The 26,041-nt window shown below is 43.5% G+C and overlaps 1 protein-coding gene across 3 annotated transcripts in view; it reads right to left on the bottom strand.

Moving 5' to 3' along the window:
* Positions 1–15,033: 15,033 nt before the first annotated feature.
* p3h4 (prolyl 3-hydroxylase family member 4 (inactive)) overlaps positions 15,034–26,041 on the bottom strand; it is a 41,544-nt gene continuing 30,536 nt past the window's right edge. For 2 of the 3 annotated variants that reach the window (XM_060942290.1, XM_060942287.1), the window contains 5 exons: positions 17,225–17,396; positions 16,889–17,017; positions 16,595–16,740; positions 15,693–15,776; positions 15,034–15,395 (listed from right to left, as the gene is read on the bottom strand). In XM_060942290.1, the coding sequence (XP_060798273.1) occupies positions 15,255–15,395; positions 15,693–15,776; positions 16,595–16,740; positions 16,889–17,017; positions 17,225–17,396 (672 nt within the window). In that variant the 3' untranslated portion in view covers positions 15,034–15,254. The remainder of the gene's footprint in view (positions 15,396–15,692; positions 15,777–16,594; positions 16,741–16,888; positions 17,018–17,224; positions 17,397–26,041) is intronic. The other variant, XM_060942288.1, reaches the window with a different exon arrangement.

The following is a 26,041-nucleotide window of genomic DNA, read 5'->3' on the forward strand; positions in this document are numbered from 1 at the left end:
AAATGTCCAAGTGAAATAAAGATAAAGGGAAACAAGGGAAATATCCTGTCAAGGCAAAATGAGTCACAAAGTTAAGGGAAAGTAATTGCTTAGTCATCCCCCAACAAGGAAGGGGAGGGGCCTCCTCAAGGAAAACAAGCCACAACAAGCCACAAGACCAGGGAGAGACACAAAATGCCAGCGGCCTCCAATGGATTTCAGGAACTACATGGTCAAGGGAAAACAAGCCACAGAGATTGACTACCTGCAGTAACGGCCGAGTATCCTGTGCTGTCTAAGCTACACAGTAAGTCAAGGCAAAACGAGCCACAAGTCAAGGGCAAACAAGCCATCAAGGCAAAACAAGCCACAAAGTCAAGGGTAAACAAGCCACAAAGACTGAAGTTGCAGCTTAAGGCTAAAAAACAGGACAGCCACTGAATAACTGTCTTCTCTTTGTTTCGAGGATGTGGTTCTGCAGTTTTTGGAGGTCCGTCTGACATATAATGACTTTCTGGTTCTGAGTGCTGTTGGCAGATTGGGGGAGCAGTAATTGGTAAGCCAAAAAAAGTCTGCTTCTAGACTGAAGAGAGCTTTGATTTATTGTTTTCAACAAAATCCAGCATTAATCTTCCAAAAGTCTATTTCTGGACTGTAGAGGGCTCATTGCCATCTTGTGGCCAAACCGTGTAATTGCATTTAAATACTATTTCTTTAAAAACGGAATATTGGCCACCAGCTTTTGTTTTCTAAAAGTCTATATTTGGACCAAATAAAACCCAAATACTTTAACCCTAACCTTAACCCTAATCCTAACCTCAACCCCAAATCCTAACCTCAATTTTAATTATAGCCATAAGCCCAATTCTAAATTTTAACCCCAACCCCAAATCATAACCCTAACCCATCCCCAAATCCTGGACTTGTGATTGGGCATGGGACACAAGCTCGGGTTTGATCACCCTGTGGCTGGCCACCTTTGATGAGGGTGTCTGGTGTTGAAAGGCCGAAACACCCCATGATTCAAAGGAACACCACTGATGATGTGTCCTAAAATTGACGGAGATACAATCCCCACGCCACGCTTAACATCAAAGGAGAATGGAAGGATAGTCCAAATACACGTTGGGGTGCTTGCCTGGCATCTGTGGGGCATCGGGGATGGGGCTTGGGAAGGACAGTGCACAACACGGCCTTGGCCTAGGCCAGGACGTGGATCTTTGTGGAAACCTAACCAGCCAGTGCCTCCCGGGTCCTGTCTGGATGTTGTGCGGTGCCAGTGCATATCCCCTGTTTGTGTTTCTCCTGATGGGCATAATAAACTACAAAAACTATACTAGGAAGAAATAAAAAAATCACTATTAGGCCTAAAGGGTGGAACAAAATTAAAAACATAAATGTCCAAGTGAAATAAAGATAAAGGGAAACAAGGGAAATATCCTGTCAAGGCAAAATGAGTCACAAAGTTAAGGGAAAGTAATTGCTTAGTCATCCCCCAACAAGGAAGGGGAGGGGCCTCCTCAAGGAAAACAAGCCACAACAAGCCACAAGACCAGGGAGAGACACAAAATGCCAGCGGCCTCCAATGGATTTCAGGAACTACATGGTCAAGGGAAAACAAGCCACAGAGATTGACTACCTGCAGTAACGGCCGAGTATCCTGTGCTGTCTAAGCTACACAGTAAGTCAAGGCAAAACGAGCCACAAGTCAAGGGCAAACAAGCCATCAAGGCAAAACAAGCCACAAAGTCAAGGGTAAACAAGCCACAAAGACTGAAGTTGCAGCTTAAGGCTAAAAAACAGGACAGCCACTGAATAACTGTCTTCTCTTTGTTTCGAGGATGTGGTTCTGCAGTTTTTGGAGGTCCGTCTGACATATAATGACTTTCTGGTTCTGAGTGCTGTTGGCAGATTGGGGGAGCAGTAATTGGTAAGCCAAAAAAAGTCTGCTTCTAGACTGAAGAGAGCTTTGATTTATTGTTTTCAACAAAATCCAGCATTAATCTTCCAAAAGTCTATTTCTGGACTGTAGAGGGCTCATTGCCATCTTGTGGCCAAACCGTGTAATTGCATTTAAATACTATTTCTTTAAAAACGGAATATTGGCCACCAGCTTTTGTTTTCTAAAAGTCTATATTTGGACCAAATAAAACCCAAATACTTTAACCCTAACCTTAACCCTAATCCTAACCTCAACCCCAAATCCTAACCTCAATTTTAATTATAGCCATAAGCCCAATTCTAAATTTTAACCCCAACCCCAAATCATAACCCTAACCCTAACCCATCCCCAAATCCTGGACTTGTGATTGGGCATGGGACACAAGCTCGGGTTTGATCACCCTGTGGCTGGCCACCTTTGATGAGGGTGTCTGGTGTTGAAAGGCCGAAACACCCCATGATTCAAAGGAACACCACTGATGATGTGTCCTAAAATTGACGGAGATACAATCCCCACGCCACGCTTAACATCAAAGGAGAATGGAAGGATAGTCCAAATACACGTTGGGGTGCTTGCCTGGCATCTGTGGGGCATCGGGGATGGGGCTTGGGAAGGACAGTGCACAACACGGCCTTGGCCTAGGCCAGGACGTGGATCTTTGTGGAAACCTAACCAGCCAGTGCCTCCCGGGTCCTGTCTGGATGTTGTGCGGTGCCAGTGCATATCCCCTGTTTGTGTTTCTCCTGATGGGCATAATAAACTACAAAAACTATACTAGGAAGAAATAAAAAAATCACTATTAGGCCTAAAGGGTGGAACAAAATTAAAAACATAAATGTCCAAGTGAAATAAAGATAAAGGGAAACAAGGGAAATATCCTGTCAAGGCAAAATGAGTCACAAAGTTAAGGGAAAGTAATTGCTTAGTCATCCCCCAACAAGGAAGGGGAGGGGCCTCCTCAAGGAAAACAAGCCACAACAAGCCACAAGACCAGGGAGAGACACAAAATGCCAGCGGCCTCCAATGGATTTCAGGAACTACATGGTCAAGGGAAAACAAGCCACAGAGATTGACTACCTGCAGTAACGGCCGAGTATCCTGTGCTGTCTAAGCTACACAGTAAGTCAAGGCAAAACGAGCCACAAGTCAAGGGCAAACAAGCCATCAAGGCAAAACAAGCCACAAAGTCAAGGGTAAACAAGCCACAAAGACTGAAGTTGCAGCTTAAGGCTAAAAAACAGGACAGCCACTGAATAACTGTCTTCTCTTTGTTTCGAGGATGTGGTTCTGCAGTTTTTGGAGGTCCGTCTGACATATAATGACTTTCTGGTTCTGAGTGCTGTTGGCAGATTGGGGGAGCAGTAATTGGTAAGCCAAAAAAAGTCTGCTTCTAGACTGAAGAGAGCTTTGATTTATTGTTTTCAACAAAATCCAGCATTAATCTTCCAAAAGTCTATTTCTGGACTGTAGAGGGCTCATTGCCATCTTGTGGCCAAACCGTGTAATTGCATTTAAATACTATTTCTTTAAAAACGGAATATTGGCCACCAGCTTTTGTTTTCTAAAAGTCTATATTTGGACCAAATAAAACCCAAATACTTTAACCCTAACCTTAACCCTAATCCTAACCTCAACCCCAAATCCTAACCTCAATTTTAATTATAGCCATAAGCCCAATTCTAAATTTTAACCCCAACCCCAAATCATAACCCTAACCCATCCCCAAATCCTGGACTTGTGATTGGGCATGGGACACAAGCTCGGGTTTGATCACCCTGTGGCTGGCCACCTTTGATGAGGGTGTCTGGTGTTGAAAGGCCGAAACACCCCATGATTCAAAGGAACACCACTGATGATGTGTCCTAAAATTGACGGAGATACAATCCCCACGCCACGCTTAACATCAAAGGAGAATGGAAGGATAGTCCAAATACACGTTGGGGTGCTTGCCTGGCATCTGTGGGGCATCGGGGATGGGGCTTGGGAAGGACAGTGCACAACACGGCCTTGGCCTAGGCCAGGACGTGGATCTTTGTGGAAACCTAACCAGCCAGTGCCTCCCGGGTCCTGTCTGGATGTTGTGCGGTGCCAGTGCATATCCCCTGTTTGTGTTTCTCCTGATGGGCATAATAAACTACAAAAACTATACTAGGAAGAAATAAAAAAAATCACTATTAGGCCTAAAGGGTGGAACAAAATTAAAAACATAAATGTCCAAGTGAAATAAAGATAAAGGGAAACAAGGGAAATATCCTGTCAAGGCAAAATGAGTCACAAAGTTAAGGGAAAGTAATTGCTTAGTCATCCCCCAACAAGGAAGGGGAGGGGCCTCCTCAAGGAAAACAAGCCACAACAAGCCACAAGACCAGGGAGAGACACAAAATGCCAGCGGCCTCCAATGGATTTCAGGAACTACATGGTCAAGGGAAAACAAGCCACAGAGATTGACTACCTGCAGTAACGGCCGAGTATCCTGTGCTGTCTAAGCTACACAGTAAGTCAAGGCAAAACGAGCCACAAGTCAAGGGCAAACAAGCCATCAAGGCAAAACAAGCCACAAAGTCAAGGGTAAACAAGCCACAAAGACTGAAGTTGCAGCTTAAGGCTAAAAAACAGGACAGCCACTGAATAACTGTCTTCTCTTTGTTTCGAGGATGTGGTTCTGCAGTTTTTGGAGGTCCGTCTGACATATAATGACTTTCTGGTTCTGAGTGCTGTTGGCAGATTGGGGGAGCAGTAATTGGTAAGCCAAAAAAAGTCTGCTTCTAGACTGAAGAGAGCTTTGATTTATTGTTTTCAACAAAATCCAGCATTAATCTTCCAAAAGTCTATTTCTGGACTGTAGAGGGCTCATTGCCATCTTGTGGCCAAACCGTGTAATTGCATTTAAATACTATTTCTTTAAAAACGGAATATTGGCCACCAGCTTTTGTTTTCTAAAAGTCTATATTTGGACCAAATAAAACCCAAATACTTTAACCCTAACCTTAACCCTAATCCTAACCTCAACCCCAAATCCTAACCTCAATTTTAATTATAGCCATAAGCCCAATTCTAAATTTTAACCCCAACCCCAAATCATAACCCTAACCCATCCCCAAATCCTGGACTTGTGATTGGGCATGGGACACAAGCTCGGGTTTGATCACCCTGTGGCTGGCCACCTTTGATGAGGGTGTCTGGTGTTGAAAGGCCGAAACACCCCATGATTCAAAGGAACACCACTGATGATGTGTCCTAAAATTGACGGAGATACAATCCCCACGCCACGCTTAACATCAAAGGAGAATGGAAGGATAGTCCAAATACACGTTGGGGTGCTTGCCTGGCATCTGTGGGGCATCGGGGATGGGGCTTGGGAAGGACAGTGCACAACACGGCCTTGGCCTAGGCCAGGACGTGGATCTTTGTGGAAACCTAACCAGCCAGTGCCTCCCGGGTCCTGTCTGGATGTTGTGCGGTGCCAGTGCATATCCCCTGTTTGTGTTTCTCCTGATGGGCATAATAAACTACAAAAACTATACTAGGAAGAAATAAAAAAATCACTATTAGGCCTAAAGGGTGGAACAAAATTAAAAACATAAATGTCCAAGTGAAATAAAGATAAAGGGAAACAAGGGAAATATCCTGTCAAGGCAAAATGAGTCACAAAGTTAAGGGAAAGTAATTGCTTAGTCATCCCCCAACAAGGAAGGGGAGGGGCCTCCTCAAGGAAAACAAGCCACAACAAGCCACAAGACCAGGGAGAGACACAAAATGCCAGCGGCCTCCAATGGATTTCAGGAACTACATGGTCAAGGGAAAACAAGCCACAGAGATTGACTACCTGCAGTAACGGCCGAGTATCCTGTGCTGTCTAAGCTACACAGTAAGTCAAGGCAAAACGAGCCACAAGTCAAGGGCAAACAAGCCATCAAGGCAAAACAAGCCACAAAGTCAAGGGTAAACAAGCCACAAAGACTGAAGTTGCAGCTTAAGGCTAAAAAACAGGACAGCCACTGAATAACTGTCTTCTCTTTGTTTCGAGGATGTGGTTCTGCAGTTTTTGGAGGTCCGTCTGACATATAATGACTTTCTGGTTCTGAGTGCTGTTGGCAGATTGGGGGAGCAGTAATTGGTAAGCCAAAAAAAGTCTGCTTCTAGACTGAAGAGAGCTTTGATTTATTGTTTTCAACAAAATCCAGCATTAATCTTCCAAAAGTCTATTTCTGGACTGTAGAGGGCTCATTGCCATCTTGTGGCCAAACCGTGTAATTGCATTTAAATACTATTTCTTTAAAAACGGAATATTGGCCACCAGCTTTTGTTTTCTAAAAGTCTATATTTGGACCAAATAAAACCCAAATACTTTAACCCTAACCTTAACCCTAATCCTAACCTCAACCCCAAATCCTAACCTCAATTTTAATTATAGCCATAAGCCCAATTCTAAATTTTAACCCCAACCCCAAATCATAACCCTAACCCTAACCCATCCCCAAATCCTGGACTTGTGATTGGGCATGGGACACAAGCTCGGGTTTGATCACCCTGTGGCTGGCCACCTTTGATGAGGGTGTCTGGTGTTGAAAGGCCGAAACACCCCATGATTCAAAGGAACACCACTGATGATGTGTCCTAAAATTGACAGAGATACAATCCCCACGCCACGCTTAACATCAAAGGAGAATGGAAGGATAGTCCAAATACACGTTGGGGTGCTTGCCTGGCATCTGTGGGGCATCGGGGATGGGGCTTGGGAAGGACAGTGCACAACACGGCCTTGGCCTAGGCCAGGACGTGGATCTTTGTGGAAACCTAACCAGCCAGTGCCTCCCGGGTCCTGTCTGGATGTTGTGCGGTGCCAGTGCATATCCCCTGTTTGTGTTTCTCCTGATGGGCATAATAAACTACAAAAACTATACTAGGAAGAAATAAAAAAATCACTATTAGGCCTAAAGGGTGGAACAAAATTAAAAACATAAATGTCCAAGTGAAATAAAGATAAAGGGAAACAAGGGAAATATCCTGTCAAGGCAAAATGAGTCACAAAGTTAAGGGAAAGTAATTGCTTAGTCATCCCCCAACAAGGAAGGGGAGGGGCCTCCTCAAGGAAAACAAGCCACAACAAGCCACAAGACCAGGGAGAGACACAAAATGCCAGCGGCCTCCAATGGATTTCAGGAACTACATGGTCAAGGGAAAACAAGCCACAGAGATTGACTACCTGCAGTAACGGCCGAGTATCCTGTGCTGTCTAAGCTACACAGTAAGTCAAGGCAAAACGAGCCACAAGTCAAGGGCAAACAAGCCATCAAGGCAAAACAAGCCACAAAGTCAAGGGTAAACAAGCCACAAAGACTGAAGTTGCAGCTTAAGGCTAAAAAACAGGACAGCCACTGAATAACTGTCTTCTCTTTGTTTCGAGGATGTGGTTCTGCAGTTTTTGGAGGTCCGTCTGACATATAATGACTTTCTGGTTCTGAGTGCTGTTGGCAGATTGGGGGAGCAGTAATTGGTAAGCCAAAAAAAGTCTGCTTCTAGACTGAAGAGAGCTTTGATTTATTGTTTTCAACAAAATCCAGCATTAATCTTCCAAAAGTCTATTTCTGGACTGTAGAGGGCTCATTGCCATCTTGTGGCCAAACCGTGTAATTGCATTTAAATACTATTTCTTTAAAAACGGAATATTGGCCACCAGCTTTTGTTTTCTAAAAGTCTATATTTGGACCAAATAAAACCCAAATACTTTAACCCTAACCTTAACCCTAATCCTAACCTCAACCCCAAATCCTAACCTCAATTTTAATTATAGCCATAAGCCCAATTCTAAATTTTAACCCCAACCCCAAATCATAACCCTAACCCTAACCCATCCCCAAATCCTGGACTTGTGATTGGGCATGGGACACAAGCTCGGGTTTGATCACCCTGTGGCTGGCCACCTTTGATGAGGGTGTCTAGTGTTGAAAGGCCGAAACACCCCATGATTCAAAGGAACACTACTGATGATGTGTCCTAAAATTGACTGAGATACAATCCCCACGCCACGCTTAACATCAAAGGAGAATGGAAGGATAGTCCAAATACACGTCGGGGTGCTTGCTTGGCATCTGTGGAGCGTCGGGGATGGGGCTTGGGAAGGACAGTGCACAACACGGCCTTGGCCTAGGCCAGGACGTGGATCTTTGTGGTAAACCTAACCAGCCAGTGCCTCCCGGGTCCTGTCTGGATGTTGTGCGGTGCCAGCATGTATCCTCTGGTGTTCCTCCTGATGGGCATGTGCTAGTCAAGGCAAAATAAGCCACAAAGTAAAGGGAAAACAAGAAATTGGCCGACAAAGTCACTGGTATGCTTAAAGGGTGAAAGAAAATTAAAAACATAAATGTTCCAGGGAAATAAAAATAAGGGGAAAATGTTTATTACCTACTCATAAGAAAGTCCTAATTTGGGTTTATATTCATAAGAGAGTCCTAATATAGGAAAGTCCTAATTGGGGTTTAAAACCATAAATGTCTAAGGGAAATATCCTGTCATGGCAAAACAAGCCACTAAGTTAAGGGAAAAATTGCTTAGTCATTCCCCAACCAGGAAGGGGAGGGGCCTCCCTAAGGAAAACAAGCCACAACAAGCCACAAGGTTGCACAGTGGAGACTATGCTAGGGAGAAGCAAAAATGTCAGCGGCCTCCAGCGGATTTCAGGAGCTACATGGTCAAGGGAAAGCAAGCCACACAGTAAGTCAAGGCAAAGACAAGTCACAGAGTCAAGGGTAAACAAGCCACAAAGACTGAGTAAAAGGAAAAAGAAGTCAAGGCAAAACTAGCCACAGAGTCAAAAGGAAAAAGAAGTCAAGGCAAAATAAGCCACAGAGTCAAAAGGAAAAAGAAGTCAAGGCAAAATAAGCCACAGAGTCAAAAGGAAAAAGAAGTCAAGGCAAAACTAGCCACAAGACTGAGTAAAAGGAAAAAAGCTACACGGAAGCCAAGGCAAAACAAGCCATGAAGTCAAGGGTAAACAAGCCATTTCTAGCTTAAGGCTAAAAAACAGGACAGCCACTGAATAACTGTCTTTTCTTTGTTTCGAGGATGTGGTTCTGCAGCTTTTGGAGGTCGGTCTGACACATAATGACTTTTTGGTTCTGACTGCTGTTTGCAGATTGGGGGAGCAGCAAGGGGTAAGCGATAAAAGTCTGTTTCTAGACTGAAGAGAGCTTTGATTTATTGTTTTCAACAAAATCCAGCACTAATCTTCCAAAAGTCTATTTTTAGACTGAAGAGGGCTCACTGCCATCTTGTGGCCAAACCATGTAATTGCATTTAAATGTTATTATTTCTTCAAAAACAGAATATTGGCCACCAGCGTTTGTTTTCCAAAAGTCTACATCTAGACTAAACAAAACCCAAATATATGAACCCTAACCCTAACCCTAATTCTAACCTCAACCCCAAAAGGTACAAGCTGACTCCTAACCTTAATTCTAACCATAACCCAAATTCTAAATTCTAATCCTAACCCTAACCCCAAATCATAACCCTAACCCTAACCCATCCCCAAATCCTGGACTTGTGATTGGGCATGGGACACAAGCTCGGGTTTGATCACCCTGTGGCTGGCCACCTTTGATGAGGGTGTCTAGTGTTGAAAGGCCGAAACACCCCATGATTCAAAGGAACACTACTGATGATGTGTCCTAAAATTGACTGAGATACAATCCCCACGCCACGTTTAACATCAAAGGAGAATGGAAGGATAGTCCAAATACACGTCGGGGTGCTTGCTTGGCATCTGTGGAGCGTCGGGGATGGGGCTTGGGAAGGACAGTGCACAACACGGCCTTGGCCTAGGCCAGGACGTGGATCTTTGTGGTAACCCTAACCCTAACCCTACCCTAACCCTAACCCCTAACCCTAACCCTAACCCCACGCCACGCTTAACATCAAAAGAGAATGGAAGGATAGTCCAAATACATGTTGGGGTGCTTGCCTGGCATCTGTGGGGCATCGGGGATGGGGCTTGGGAAGGACAGTGCACAACACGGCCTTGGCCTAGGCCAGGACGTGGATCTTTGTGAAAATCCTAACCCTAACCCTAACCCTAAATCCTGGACTTGTGATTGGGCATGGGACACAGGCTCAGGTTTTATCACCCTGTATCTGGCCACCTTTGATGAGGGTGTCTAGTGTTGAAAGGCTGAAACACCCCATGATTCAAAGGAACACTACTGATGATGTGTCCTAAAATTGAAAACCAATCGGGGCTCACCCCTAACTCAGCCCCTGGCCTTGGCCCCTAGGCCCCAAAGGAGAGTGGAGTGATAGTCCAAATACGCATGGGGGAGCTTGCCTGGCATCTGTGGGGCGTCGGGGATGGGACTCGGGAAGGACAGTGCACAACACGGCCTTGGCCTAGGCTAGGACGTGGATCTTTGTGGAAGTCCTAACCCTAAGAGCTTTTCTATACTTCAGGAAGCTCTCCTTCCACGCTAATTTCAACACTACCAATTTTGTTTGATGCCATTTACGTTCCAATTTTCGATTGGTTTGTTTTAATGTGCGAGTGCCATCATTATACCAGGGTGCTAATTTTTTGTCTCTGACCATTTTCCTTTTTAGAGGAGTTACATTATCTAAGGTATGGCGGAATGTTGACTCTAAGCATTCAGCCTGATCAAGTTCTGCAGGGACCGACAGTGACCCAATCAAAGTTGATAACTCTGGGAGATAATTTATAAAGCTCTGTGCAGTAGTTGACGTGAATGTATGTTTAATACAGTAACGTGGTGAGGTGCATATATTATTACTCAGACATAGTTTGAATGAGATGAGATAATGATCTGAGATAACTTCAGACTGTGGAAGTATGACTATATTAACCCGAATGTTAGTATTAGATCGAGGGTGTGACCACCGTTATGGGTCAGTCCTATGACATTCTGATTAATCCCTACTGAATCTAAAATGGACACAAACGCTGTTTTTAAAGGGTCTTCTGGGTTATCAAAGTGAATATTAAAATCTCCAACAAATAAAGCTTTGTCTAAGGAAATAACCAGATCTGAGATAAAATCTGCAAGTTCAGAAAGAAACTCAGAATATGGCCCTGGGGGCCTGTAAATAATAAGTAATGGAATTAACTGGGTAGACTTATTTTTTGAGGCTACATACATTATATTAGTATGAAGAACTTCAAATGTATTAAATTTATAACCAGGTTTTTGTGTTATACCTAGAGACTCATTATAAATAACCGCAACGGCTCATCCTCTGCCAGTTCGACGAGGCTGGTGTATATAACTGTATCCAGGAGGACTTGCTTCATTTAATGCTATATATTCATTTGGCTTAATCCATGTTTCAGTTAAACAAAGTACATTAAACTCCTGATCAGTAATGAGTTCATTAACCATTAGTGCTTTAGATGTAAGAGATCTAATATTTAATAGCCCCACCTTTGGATCAAAGGTGCTGGCAGCAGCTGTACAGTCAGTATGATCTAATTTTATATTGATTAGGTTACTGGAACAAACTCTCTGAATATTTCTACCTTTTTGTTGAGCTCAGGGAACAGACACAGTCTCAATGTAGTGGACCCTGAGTGATGACTCTGTGCAGCTAGCAGACAGTCGGTTAAGCCTGTTCATCTGCTCCCTGGCCTTGACTCTGGATTGTCAGAAATTAACTAGGCCTGTTCTGAGACTATGACCTATGCTGCAGGAAATGAGAGCAGCACCTTCCCGAGTGGGATGGATACTGTCCCGCCCTAACAGGCCAGCAGTGCCCTCAAAATTAGCCCAATTATCTATAAAGCCCACACTGTTTTCAGAGCACCACCTGGACAACCAGCAGTTCAGCAACCATAACCTGCTGTAAGCTACATCGCCACACCGCATTGGGATGGGGTCAGAGCATACTACAGCATTGGACATCGCCTTCACTAATTTAAACACCTCTAAAAAGTTACTCTTAATAACCTCAGACTGACAAAGGCATATATCATTAGCTCCTGCATGGCTAACTATCTTTGAGAACCTGTGCTTGCCTAGGACCCTAAGATTACCTGCTATGTCCGGCACCCTGGCTCCTGGTATACACCTGACTAAAGCTGTTGGTGCCCCTAAAGGCTGAGCTAATATCATGTGCCTATGATAGAGTCCCCTATAACCAGAGCTCTTTCAGGTTTCTCAGCGGGTGCATCACTAAGGAGAGCAAACCTGTTCGACATGTGATGCGGAGGGGAGTGGTGCTCCCGTGGGCGAGCCTCAGCAGTAGCTTTGGCTCTATGCTTATGCCGCCGAGCTGTCACCCATTCGTCCCGCTGTAAAGGCTCTCATGCCGGAGTTGGGGGATTACTAATGTCGTGGGGGTGATGGTATTAAGTACATTGTATTGTTGTGATTGTGTTTGTTACCATTTAATGAAGGCTGAGCAAAGTGAGAATGACACTGGACTTGATATTAATGTTATTTGTGGCAGTTGCACCTATGAATGGGACAATGTGGGGGGAGGTTGAGAAACTGTGCTTGTTACAGGTGCCACTGTGATTGGAGTCTCTGTTGAGACGCTGCACAGCATAATAAGCCGCAGCTGTGAGCATTTATGGCCACTTTCGGTGCGGGGCTACGGATTGGCTGAAGCTATGGATAAAATGGCTCACTAAACTACAACGCGGTGCCTTTTTCTTTGGCCCAGATCGCCGCGACAGTACTGGATTCCCGCTCGCCAGAACTGCCAACGGCGAAATCTTTCGCTCTGTCACAACCAGGAAGGGATTGTTCCATGCTGGCTTGCTGAGGAGGAGAGGCTACGTGTAGACGACGAAAGGAACGATTATCCTGCGCACTCTAATTAAATTAAAGGAACGGTGAATTCCAGCTGTTTACTGAGCGAGTGTGTTTAACCCTTGTGTTGCGAAGTATTCAGACGATTGTTTATTCCTGACAGATACTGTGGTGGCAGCGGTGACTGGATTGGGAGTTCCAGGTCTTGGGAGCAGCATCATCACGCTGAGCGGCCGTACGTGCGATGGGTGGTACAACGCGGCTGTCAACTTAAGAGTCAGCCTTGCCATTGAACTGAACGCCGGTTCTCGGCTTGCATTACCAACAACTTTGGGCGGAAAGACTGAGTATTGCTATCTGGGACCGGTTGGGTTTTTGAGGTGTTTTTTTCCCTTGGTGTGATTTTTTTTTCCTTTTTTTTCGGTCGGAAGGGGTTCTGACCGAACGGACATTCTTTTTTATATATATCTTTTTTCCTTTTCTATTTGTATTTTTATTATTATTATTTTATTTGACTTTTAGGGTCCTGCGTTCACTCGCCGAGGCCTGGGTTTGGGGGTAGTGCAAACAGTCTGTTGGCAGGCTTGAGGGGGTTATTGAATACGTGTGGAGTGTTACTGGTTTGATTATTTTTCTGTGTATTTGCCTGCATTTCTTAACTAAGATTGCTGTGTATTGATGTGTGCATTTACTTGTTTTGGTTGCTGTGTATTTGGTGTGCATTGCTCCACTGCTTGAAGTGCTGCGTATTTACCTGTGTATTTTGGTGTGCATTGTTCCACTGCTTGAAGTGCTGTGTATTTGCCAGAATATTTCCCCACTGTATTGGATTGCTTTGCAACTGTTGACTAATTGGGACTGCTGTGCATTTGTCACTGTTTTTAAGGTTTTGCTGTGCCAAACAACTGCTGTAGCTTACTACCTCTTTTCTCAGCCTGTATGATGGCAAGACTGAATTTTACAAGTAAAACATTGTAATTTTTATCTGATGTGATTGCTTCTGTGTAGTGGTGTGCGTCTTGGGATTTCTAGTCTGGTGTGTGCCTGCGTTCAGGTGACACTAACTCCACCTAGGGCATCCAGACTTTCCTCTATAGAAACTACACTATTCTCACGCTCAATGACCTTCTCTAAAGACTGGAGACGCACTTCTAGCACTGTAATCTTCTCTGTCAGAGAGCTAACTAATCTGCACTTATCACAAATAAAGCACAACATGTCCTTGACCAGGAAGTGGATACTCCCTGAAACCTAACACTAACTTATATGTCCGCCCTGTCAGGTCTAAGTGTCTGACAGGGTGGAGAGTTTGGGACAATGACAGGATTGACATGTTCATCTTCAGTTAGCACATTATCTTATAACAAGCTGTGACTCGCGAACTGGCTAATCTGGTTGCTGAAGATAATTTGATATAGTTAAACTTACATATTTTGAAAATATTGTATTCTCAAAACTTCTGATGTATTTCATGCCAAACGAGTGGCCATGTTAAATTTGGGTAGAGCAAGTAAGCAAAGCTATAGAAAGAATTTGTCAATAGGAAAGTCAGCTACTCACACTCACTTCAGTCGCTGAATTTCCTGCCATTGAATAGTTAAAAAAAAAATCAATAATAAAAATAATAATAATAATAGTCGTTGTGACGGCACGAGAGTGGATGGCCTTTTCTAACAGTGTGGATTTTCTTAATTTGTAGATCGGAATGGCATCGTTTTCCACTTTGGGATGTTTGACTTGCAGAGTGGGGAAAAAATATCATCATGGATTCCTCAGTGTTCAACAAGATTTTTTTGTGGTCTTATTTTCCTCCTCAAAGAGCAAATTGTATAGTCAGAGTTATAACCTTAACAGCGGATATAAGTGGTTTCCTAGTCTGTTGTGAAATAATTCTCACTGTTTATTTAGTAAAACTGAAACTTTGCTGCAGCAGCACTAGAGGTCACTGAGAACTGGACTGAGACCAAAATGATTTTCACTCTCTCTCTGTCCCTCCCTCATCGATCTTTGAGTCAAATGAACCTCAGTGAAAAAGGAAACAGACCAGAGTATGAATCAGATGAAACACTGTATCTGTGAGTACCCAAAGTTTGTGTGTGTCCTGAGCTGAAAAGTCATTGCATTTTGACTAGAAAAAAAAAACGCAAAATTTGAGGAAAAAAAAGTAAAGTACTGTTCTTTGACACATGATGGTGAGACAGTGAGTCAATGAGGTGGTGAGACAGTAAGATTGTGAGACAGGAGGACTCTGATTAATAAACATTGGTGTTGTCCAACACAGTACTTTGGGGAAAAATAAATTAACATGTTTAATCCAGAATGGAAAATAAAAAAAACAATGAAAAATCACCAAGGTTTAAGCAAGTATTTATGTAAGGTTTTTATTTAGCACAAACCTGCAGATAAATGTAATAATAATAATAATAATAATAATAAGTCACCAGTGGCTCCCTGCCTGACACATCTTCAGCTGTGTGTGTTTTCACAGGAGAAGGAATACCTCCTGTCTTCAGCAGTCAGTGTAGTTCATCAACACACACACACACACATCTGACGCTGATAGTCCATTGTGTGTTTCATTCTGTTTCTCCATTGTCTCCTTTAGTTTTGGGTTCCTGCCACCATTCAGCAAGGAACGACTCTTCATAATCACCAGCTCCATCAAACTCTTCATCAGCAGAAGAAAGAGCAGGAGATTCCTCTGGACTCACAACATCCTACACACACACACACACACACACACACACACTTACTTTATATTCTCCGTACACTTGTACCAAGTAACCCTTTCTCTGTAGTGCCTTCTTGTGTACAATTCACTGAATCTGACCAATCAGAGAGCAGGGTTAGGATTACACAAACAATCTCTCTAATGCATTACACACTTAAAAACATTTAAAAAAAACCCACATACAGTTAAACTTGACATTAAACTGAAATGGTGAAAAAGTACACTGATTATAGCTCGCTCATACACACACACACACACACACACACACACACACACACACTACCTCGTCATCTGTCTGTAAATAGTTGTGTGCAAATTCCAGCAATTCTTTTTGCTTCACTGTCTGATTAAAGTAACAAACAGCTTCCTGTGAACACAAAGAAAAAACTTCCATCATAAACAAACCCAGAGACAGTGGTGTACTGTTACTCTGTCACATCAAAACTGTCATAACCAATTTTCGCTTTTGTCCGTCTGTATTTCAAAAACATCAAACCAGATGACCCATGAAAAATAATGCGTAATGTCATAACGTAATACTTTGCACTGATCGTGCATCTAAAACACTCTTTAAATAGGTGCACATACTGCTCCTTAATCATGTGCAGGTGTGCATTGTTAGCAGCTCGGGGCATGCCTCAGAATTCTTCAGGTGCACGCGCCAAAGTGTGCAGGACTGACACTTGTAAATTATATTCAGTTTGTAGTGTAATTCGCAACTAATGTCTAGTGTAATTTGGCCTTTGAAGATCACAAAAATGTGTCTGGAAATAGCTGAGAAGCCATCTCCAGGCATCTAAAGCCCTTCAACTTCCGGACCCCAGGCTGCATTGTTCCAGGCCTTTGGCCAGTCACTCGGACAGGCTGAAATTTGGATGTACAGACAACATTTCAGACTCATCTGTCCTGTGACAGTCTGCTTAAAATTCCCCACACTGTATGTGTGTGTGTGTGTGTGTATATACACACACACACACACACACACACACACACACATATATCCAGGATAAAATTCCAGAAAAGTAGCAGGGTTTATTTAACATGTCCAAACACTGCTCATCACCCTGACACCATCCACACTGAAGCATTGTCGTGGTTGCATCACGTTGAGCATTACTTTTTGTGTACACATGTGCAAGTGTGGTGTGTGTGTGTGTGTGTGTGTATATACGCATGTGTACTCACAGGGCGGGGTTTAAACTCCCCCTCTCTCAGACCCCACTGCTTTCTGTGAAATTTGTAATACGCAACATTTTGCTGCATCACCTGATCATTAGGATCAAAGAGCAGGTAACTAAGTGCACATGGAGCAGCCTTCATGACATCATTCACTGTAAAACACACACACACACACACACACACACACAAGTTTTATTAAACTGAACTGTTTATGTTTTACAATACAAAAATTCACGTCACATCCCCTGTTTATTTGTAAAGGTGTAAGACATTGTGTGTAAAATGGTGTGTGTTACTTACATTTATAATAAGCAAACTGCATGTAGTGGAAAACAGTGGCAACAAATTTTTCCACAAAAAATCCACCAACATTGGGAGTTAAATCCTCTTCACACCTCACCTTACACCTCATCACCTCCATCAATAATCCTGCAGCGAGAGAGACATGGGGAGAGAGAGAGACGAACACTCATGTAAATGTCCATAGCACAAAGAACAAGTGAACATTTTCTGAAGCCCCTCCTCCAGACCAACACTGACTTTCCTCCACAACTACAACCACACCCCCTCAGTGTGTGTGTGTGTGTGTGTGTGTGTGCGCGAGTGTGAGAGAGAGAGAGAGAGAGAGAGACTAACCTGAGAGTGTGTGGTAAAAGTCTTTGACCTCTTGCACCTCATATGATCCCTCACATGCTGAAACACACTCATCATACGCATGTAAATACTCCACACACACTTCCTCCAACATCTTCACAGACCTGCTGAAGTCCCCTGCATTATACAGCAGCACCGCCTTCAGGAAGAGAGTCTGACACAGAGACAGACATGAGACAAACAGAAAGACAATGAAACACACAGATGAGGAGAGAGACACAGACAGATAGACCTAAGCACAGTGACAAAACTACACCACACAACCAGGCGGACTACAGATTCACTGCACGCTGACTGGCAACTAACAGAGAGAGAGAGAGAGAGAGAGAGAGAGAGAGAAGGGAGACAGCGAGAGAAAGGAGACAGCGAGAGAAAGGAGACAGAAGGGGAGAGAGAGCAGGGAGAGGGCAAGAGAGAACAGGGAGAGAATTTTTTTTTTTTAAATCATACTTTATTCAGTTTTACAAAACTAGAGTAGGGCAATCAATTATTCCTTTCCATCAAAGATATGGCTAAAATGCAATTCATTTTCAAATACAGTGCAGATTGCTTCTTTGACACACCACACATCCTTAAATGTTTCAAGGTTTTTCATTAGCTCATAAAACCTGAAATCAACCAAAACTCTGGCTTTAACCAGGGCAGGAAACAGAACAACGACATTAGTCCCTGGTTGGTGCTCGACCTTATTCCTCCTAGTAATGTAAATAGCCATCTTGACTTGACCCAGGACGAAATTCAAAATTTTACATACATTTTGTCTTAACATATTTAAAACCAGGCGGCACGGTGGTGTAGTGGTTAGCACTGTCGCCTCACAGCAAGAAGGTCCGGGTTCGAGCCCCGTGGCCGGCGAGGGCCTTTCTGTGTGGAGTTTGCATGTTCTCCCCGTGTCCGCGTGGGTTTCCTCCGGGTGCTCCGGTTTCCCCCACAGTCCAAAGACATGCAGGTTAGGTTAACTGGTGACTCTAAATTGAGCGTAGGTGTGAATGTGAGTGTGAATGGTTGTCTGTGTCTATGTGTCAGCCCTGTGATGACCTGGCGACTTGTCCAGGGTGTACCCCACCTTTCGCCCGTAGTCAGCTGGGATAGGCTCCAACTTGCCTGCAACCCTGTAGAAGGATAAAGCGGCTAGAGATAATGAGATGAGATATTTAAAACCAAGGACAAACGTCTCAGTGGAGAATTCTTCACGAAATGCACCAAATACATCTTTCAGCATGCAAAACAAGGGTTCCAATCTTAAACAAAATGTAAAAGCATGAAAAACAGTTTCCCTTTGGTAACAGAAAGGACATTCCTGACTTACATTTCTGTTCATCACTGAAACAAAAGCATTGACAGCAACTGCTCCATGAAGAATTCATCTCATCTCATCTCATTATCTCTAGCCGCTTTATCCTGTTCTACAGGGTCGCAGGCGAGCTGGAGCCTATCCCAGCTGACTACGGGCGAAAGGCGGGGTACACCCTGGACAAGTCGCCAGGTCATCACAGGGCTGACACATAGACACAGACAACCATTCACACTCACATTCACACCTACGGTCAATTTAGAGTCACCAGTTAACCTAACCTTCATGTCTTTGGACTGTGGGGGAAACCGGAGCACCCGGAGGAAACCCACGCGGACACGGGGAGAACATGCAAACTCCACACAGAAAGGCCCTTGCCGGCCACGGGGCTCGAACCCGGACCTTCTTGCTGTGAGGCGACAGCGCTAACCACTACACCACCGTGCCGCCCCCATAAAGAATTCTCCACTGTAAATCACCTACTCTCTTAGCCAATGGTGGTTTACAAAGTGCTCTCCATTCCAGCTTCACCCCACTATTCAGTTTGACAGCAGCGCTCTACGGTGTGTCAGCTCTGCTCTCCAAACTTTTTTTATTGAAAGCTTTGACACAAGCATGATACAGCTGTTTCCCCGTATCCATATTTAGCAGCATAGTGTTTGGGTTCCGAGATAGAAGTGAACCTGTACACCCGTCCAAATTGGGCCAGACCACCAGCCCAGGAAAAAGGTCCTGCTCGTTAGGATGACACACCCCTGCACAATAGTCCACAAGCAGTTCAATCTCATCTGTGGTGCAGGCAGCACGCCATTTTTCCAGGAGCTGCGATACCACCCGAAGCAACCTCAGCCCCAAGGAATCAGCAAGGCCCCTTCTATTCCCAAAATACGGCACCGTCAAGTCCACTACATCCTTCAAAGTGACGATCTTGGCGCCACACAGCATCTTCTGTAGCGACGGAAAATTGGCCGAGGAGACATCCAGACGAGCACCTCCAACCACAGGCTCTTGCAAGAGCCAATGCAAGGAGGTTGCAGTGCCAAGCCTTCTGACATTAAACAAGGCCCAGACTTTCAAACAACTGCGATAAAAAGGTGGCAACTTTGAAAACAACATTTCATCTGATTTCATCAGAAACAAAGATTTGTCTAACCCCAAACTCCCACCCATTTTCAATATTGCACAGCTCAAACCCCTCAATGCAACATCTGTAGGCCCCGTCAAGAGCCTTTTTACAAACTGCAGTCTAAAAGCTGCAGTCCTACTTTGTAAGTGTATGAGGCCCTGCCCCCCTCATCTTTCGGCAAAAACAAAACAGACTGAGGTACTCAATGCAGCCCATCCCAAAAGAAATTTCCAATAACAGACTGAATCTTTTGTAGCAGGTCAGGTGGAGGGTCTACACAAGCTAGTCTATGCTAGAAGGACGAAACTACCAGATTGTTAATAATAAGTACACGCCCCCTATAAGATATTTTTGACAAAAGCCACTTCCACTTTTCAAGCCTTCCCTTAACACTTTCAACTGCCCCCTCCCAACTTCTCCCCATAATTTCATCATTCCCCAGAAAAACGCCCAAATACATGAACCCATCTTTCCTCCAGCTTAAATTATCTGGGAGACTTGGCACCCCCTCCACCCATTGACCCAGCAATAGAGCCTCACTTTTTGACCAATTAACCTTGGCTGATGAGAGTAACCCGAACTCCTTAAGGATGTCCACCACCATCTCTATATCCCTTCCCCCACTAATCAGTAAAACTATATCATCAGCATAGGCTGACACATGAAGAGGTACCACACACCCAGGCACAGACACACCCCTTAAAGTTATTCTTAATCTCTGCAAAAGAGGCTCTATTGCTAAAGAATATAACATAGCAGACAGGGGGCAGTCTTGCCTCACACCTCTGCCAACCTTAAAGGGAGCACTTAAACCACCATTGACTTTGAGAATACTCTCCACATCACTGTACAGAACCCTGACCTTCTGAACGAAGCCTTCACTAAATTCAAAGGCATGTAAGGTGTCCCACAGATAATTATGCTCCACCCCATCAAAAGCTTTCTCTTGGTCTAATGAGACCAACCCCACATCAAGCCCCAACATTTTTGCCACACCTATAACATCACGGACTAAAGAGACATTATCAAAAATGGATCTACTGGGAATCAAATCAAATCAAATCAAGTTTATTTGTATAGCGCTTTTAACAATAAACATTGTCGCAAAGCAGCTTTACAGAATTTGAACGACTTAAAACATGAGCTAATTTTATCCCTAATCTATCCCCAATGAGCAAGCCTGTGGCGACGGTGGCAAGGAAAAACTCCCTCAGATGACATGAGGAAGAAACCTCGAGAGGAACCAGACTCAAAAGGGAACCCATCCTCATTTGGGCAACAACAGACAGCCTGACTATAATATTAACAGTTTTAACAGGTATAACCCTCAACTGTCCTCATGGGGCCGTCCTTCACAGGAGCGGTGCGATAAAACTCCGACCAGACACAGGGCACCAGGATGGATCAAGCAGGTCCGAGGGGCAGAAGAGGCCAGCATCTCAATCCCAGGATCAACATGTAACTCAGAGGGACAGATTGGGGGGGAAGAAAACACGTTGTTAGGTATGCCCTAAAAATGACAAGTATTAAATCTGTGTGGTACTGTAGGCTCGCAGAGACGAGAGTCTTTACATCAGGCATAACACACAACAATGGCATGTTAATATGGTAAAATATATCAGGACCTTCTCTGGCTGGATGCTTGACTGGGTGATGGGAGCACACTCCTCAGCAATGATGAGATGCAGATGGGACCCTTAGGGCTGGCCAAGACAATTCAGTTACATTTCACCGGGTCTGGGACATGCGACAGAAGTCTGACGGCCGATTCCCTGCAGGCTACGATAGCCAGTCGAGGTCTCCACCCTCTCCACCAAAAGATTTCCTGTTGACTCCATGTAACTCAGAGGGACAGATTTGGGGTGGGGGGGAGGGAAAGAAAACACAGGTGGTTAGGTATGCCCAATGTCACCTGAATAAGTAGGAACAGTATACATATTGCACCGAGTACAAGCAGGGACTCCGGCAACTAACTATGACAGCATAGCTAAAAGGAGAGAGCCAGAAGGTAACACAGGCATGAGGGAGCCCCGGGACATAAAGCAGCCAGCCACTACACCGTCAACAAACTCGAGTGAGCAAGCAAGTGAGGACTGACAGCATCCATACATCCCAGTTTACCAAAACACTCTGTCTGAGGACCCTCCAGATCTACTCCTTTACCTCATAAACACCATTAACAAAAGGCTTGACTAAACAGATATGTTTTCAGCCTAGACTTAAATGCTGAGACTGTGTCTGATTCCCGAACATTACTTGGAAGGCTGTTCCATAACAGTGGGGCTTTGTAAGAAAAGGCTCTGCCCCCTGATGTAGCCTTCACTATACGAGGTACCAGCAGATAGCCTGCACCCTTTGATCTAAGTAGGCGTGGCGGGTCATAAAGGAGCAGAAGTTCACTCAGGTACTGTGGTGCGAGACCATTTAGTGCTTTAAAGGTCAATAGTAGTATTTTATAATCAATACGAAATTTGATTGGGAGCCAATGCAGTGTGGATAAGACAGGCGTGATGTGGTCATATTTTCTAGTTCTAGTAAGGACTCTTGCTGCTGCATTTTGAACTAACTGGAGCTTGTTTATGCACTTATTGGAACATCCAGACAGTAAGGCATTACAATAATCCAACCTGGAGGTAACGAAAGCATGGACTAGTTTTTCTGCATCATGCAATGACATTAAATTTCTTATCTTTGCAATATTTCTGAGATGAAAGAAAGCTATCCGGGTGATGTTATCAATGTGAGTTTCGAATGAAAGACTGGGGTCAATAATCACTCCGAGGTCTTTTACTGCTGCACGTGAAGAAACAGAAAGGCCATCCAGAGTCACTGTGTAATCAGAAAACTTACTTCTAGCTGTATGTGGTCCTAGCACAAGTACTTCAGTCTTGTCAGAGTTAAGCAGAAGGAAATTAATAAGCATCCAGTGTCTAATGTCCTTAACACATTCCTCAATTCTATTAAGCTGGTGTCTCTCATAAGGTTTTGCAGAGACATACAACTGTGTGTCATCAGCATAACAGTGGAAACTAATACAATGTTTACGAATAATATCGCCCAGAGGTAACATATATAGAGAAAAAAGCAGTGGACCCAAGACAGAACCTTGTGGAACACCAAACTTTACCTCGGTACGTCTAGAAATATCACCATTTATATCAACATACTGATAACAATCAGTTAGATAAGACCTGAGCCAGGAGAGGGCCATTCCCTTAACTCCCACAACATTTTCTAGTCTATCCAGAAGAATGGAATGATCAATGGTATCAAATGCTGCACTAAGGTCAAGCAACACAAGTAGCGAGATACAGCCCTGATCAGACGCCAACAGTAGGTCGTTTACTACTTTAACCAGTGCTGTCTCTGTGCTATGATGAGGTCTAAATCCTGACTGATACATTTCATGGATGTTATTCCTATGTAAATATGAGCATAACTGCTGTGCCACAGCTTTTTCAAGGATCTTGGAGATAAAGGGGAGGTTTGATATTGGCCGATAATTGGACAGCTGACAGGGATCAAGGTCAGGTTTTTTAATCAGGGGTTTGATAACTGCTAGTTTAAAGGATTTGGGTACATAGCCAATCATAAGAGAAGAATTTATTATTTTTAGAAGCGGTTCAATTACTCCAGGTATTATCTGTTTGAATAGATGTGTCGGTAAGGGATCTAGTACACAAGTTGAGGCTTTTGATGTAGAGATTAATGAAAGTAATTCAGTTTCTTTTAGGGGAGTAAAACATTCTAACTGATGATCTGATACAGGAATACAGTATGTTTGGTCCGGATGAATGACCTGGTCTATCACCCTACATAGTCTGTTGGCCAGTGCTTTGGATAATAATTTACAGTCACTACACAGAAGCGACACGGGTCTCCAGCACTTTATATCAGTGAGATCACCCTTTTTTGGTAGAAGCGTGAGGACTGCCCTACGACAGCTCACCGGCAGGAGTCCTCCAGCAAGACTGTCATTGAGCACTGCAAGCAAATCCTCCCCCACCACAGACCAAAAAGACATAAAAGTCTATAGGGATTCCATCCAGGCCAGGGGCCTTGCCAACCTCCATACCCTCAAGGGCCCTCTCCAATTCCTCCACCGTCAGAGCTGAACCAAGTTCGGCCAAGGACTCCACTGAAACCTGAGGCAATCCCTCCATGAACACAATGTCAGCCTGTTCACCACTTAGTTCGCTCCTGTACAGATCTTCATAAAACCGTGCAGCTCTACTTCGAATATCATGCACACTGGTCAAAAGGGTTCCAGACTCAGATTTCAAAGAATGAATACATTTTCTCTGGACATTTTTTCTTCTCCAAGCTAAAGAAAAATTTTGAAGGTACATCCATCTGATCTACACACTGAAAATGTGAACGGACCAACGCCCCTTGTGCATCAAGACCTAACAGCTCAGCTAAGGCACCCTTCTTGGTTGCCAAATTGTCAATGTTATCATGATCCCCAGTAGAGTAAGCAAAATTTTGAATTTCTGGGCAATTCCATGTAAATGTCAACCTCACCATGCAAAAATAAAGCAACATGTAATACATCAAAACCACTCCCAGAGATCTCACCTAGGCCTGTATTTTACAGATGTGAATAAGTTGAACCAATTTGTAACCAACCTAATATGTCACTGTCAGTCTTTCTTTCTTATAATGTAAAACCCAAGCTAAAATCAACTTTGATCATGTACAATTCTATATTATTGCCACAAGCCACAGAAATGTATGCTAAAATCCACAAAACAATAGCCATCCTAAGTATTATTTAAGAACTTTGATAGTTTTAGCTGATATTTAGAGAGTTTTTCAAAGGGTTATGGTGGTTAAATTGCTGATTTTCTAAACATATGCCATGTCTATTTCAGACGCGTCACATCCATAACGGAATTTTGTCACATCCATAACGCTGACTTTTCCTTCCGAAACTCTGCATGAAATACAAAATATTTTAAACAAAGATTTTTTAATATTCACCTTGGACCCCTCTATCAAATGGATATCTCAATTTCGACATTAGGTTTACAATTTCACAGAGTTTGATAAAAATGTACAGTCACCCAAGAAAAGTGATACTTTTTCTGTCACATCCATAACACATCTTTTATTGGCATTTTCTGGCATGCCCTAGATGTACTATGGGAATTGTTCTTGTTCTATCACTTCTCCAGTATGGTACAGCCTTAAAATATGCAACACCTGTTTAAATACTGGGAGACAATAAAACATGCACTGGGTCATTTGTTGCCATTTTTAGTTCAAGTGTCACGTCCATAACGCTGGAATTGCTCTTCTACTAACTCTGCTTCTAGAATTTCAACTGACCGAGTTCTGTCACTTGTGATGTTTCGAGTATACTGTTTACACAACTGTTGGATTTGCACTTTGCCAAAGTCCCACCACTGTTGTAAAGAAATAAAAGGTGCCTTGCATTCACAAAACTCATCCCAAAAGGCTTTGAAAACATCCCTAAAGTCCTTATCCTGGGTTAAAGTAGTGTTAAAATGTCAATAAGCACTCTCTGGCTTCACTGAGTTCAAGAAAACACTGCACACAACCAAACTATGGTCTGAAAAACTTACAGGAGTAATATCACAACTCTTAAACATATTAAGATGATGTTTAAAACAGTAAAACCTGTCAAGCCTTGCTAAGGAAATCATATTTCCACAGACATGAGTCCAAGTATATTGTCTTTGCCCCTTATGAAAACTTCTCCATACATCACTTAGGTCATGTGTCTGCATACACTGGCTAAGTCTTCTGCGTGAGAGCATATGTGGCTCAACATGATTTCTGTCAATGTTCTGCTCTGTGCAATTAAAATCCCCCCCAATAAACAGATATTCATCACCATTGCATCCAGAAATAACAGTAGACAATGTTTCTAAAAAAGCCACTCTTTCTGCTGCAGTGGTTGGGGCATACACACAAACAAAAACCAAAACATAATTTTCAAAACAAGCTCTAACCTTTAGTAATCTTCCCTCTATAACTTCCACCACTTCATAAGAAATGGGAGTAAAACTCTTTGCAAACAGACATGCGACTCCACCACTAACGTTGGAATTGTGGCTCAAAAGAGAAAGACCCTCCCACTCCAGTGCCCAATCAGCTACGTTCCTTGCATCACTGTGCGTCTCTTACAAGAGAAGTACATCTAAATGCTTAATGCGTGACAAAACATGAAGTTGTGCCCTTTTCAATGGATCCCTCGCCCCATTGATATTTAGGGAGGCTATACGAAAGTCACCCATGATCAAAAACAAAAAAATAAAAATAAACTGTATAATTACAAACATTTTGCTGCTTGTTTGGGTGCTACCTTCTTTGATTTACTGTTTTTACCCAGAAGGGTGTTTAGCTTTGTAAG

This window comes from Neoarius graeffei, chromosome 16, assembly GCF_027579695.1.
Source record: "Neoarius graeffei isolate fNeoGra1 chromosome 16, fNeoGra1.pri, whole genome shotgun sequence".
Taxonomy (NCBI): domain Eukaryota; kingdom Metazoa; phylum Chordata; class Actinopteri; order Siluriformes; family Ariidae; genus Neoarius; species Neoarius graeffei.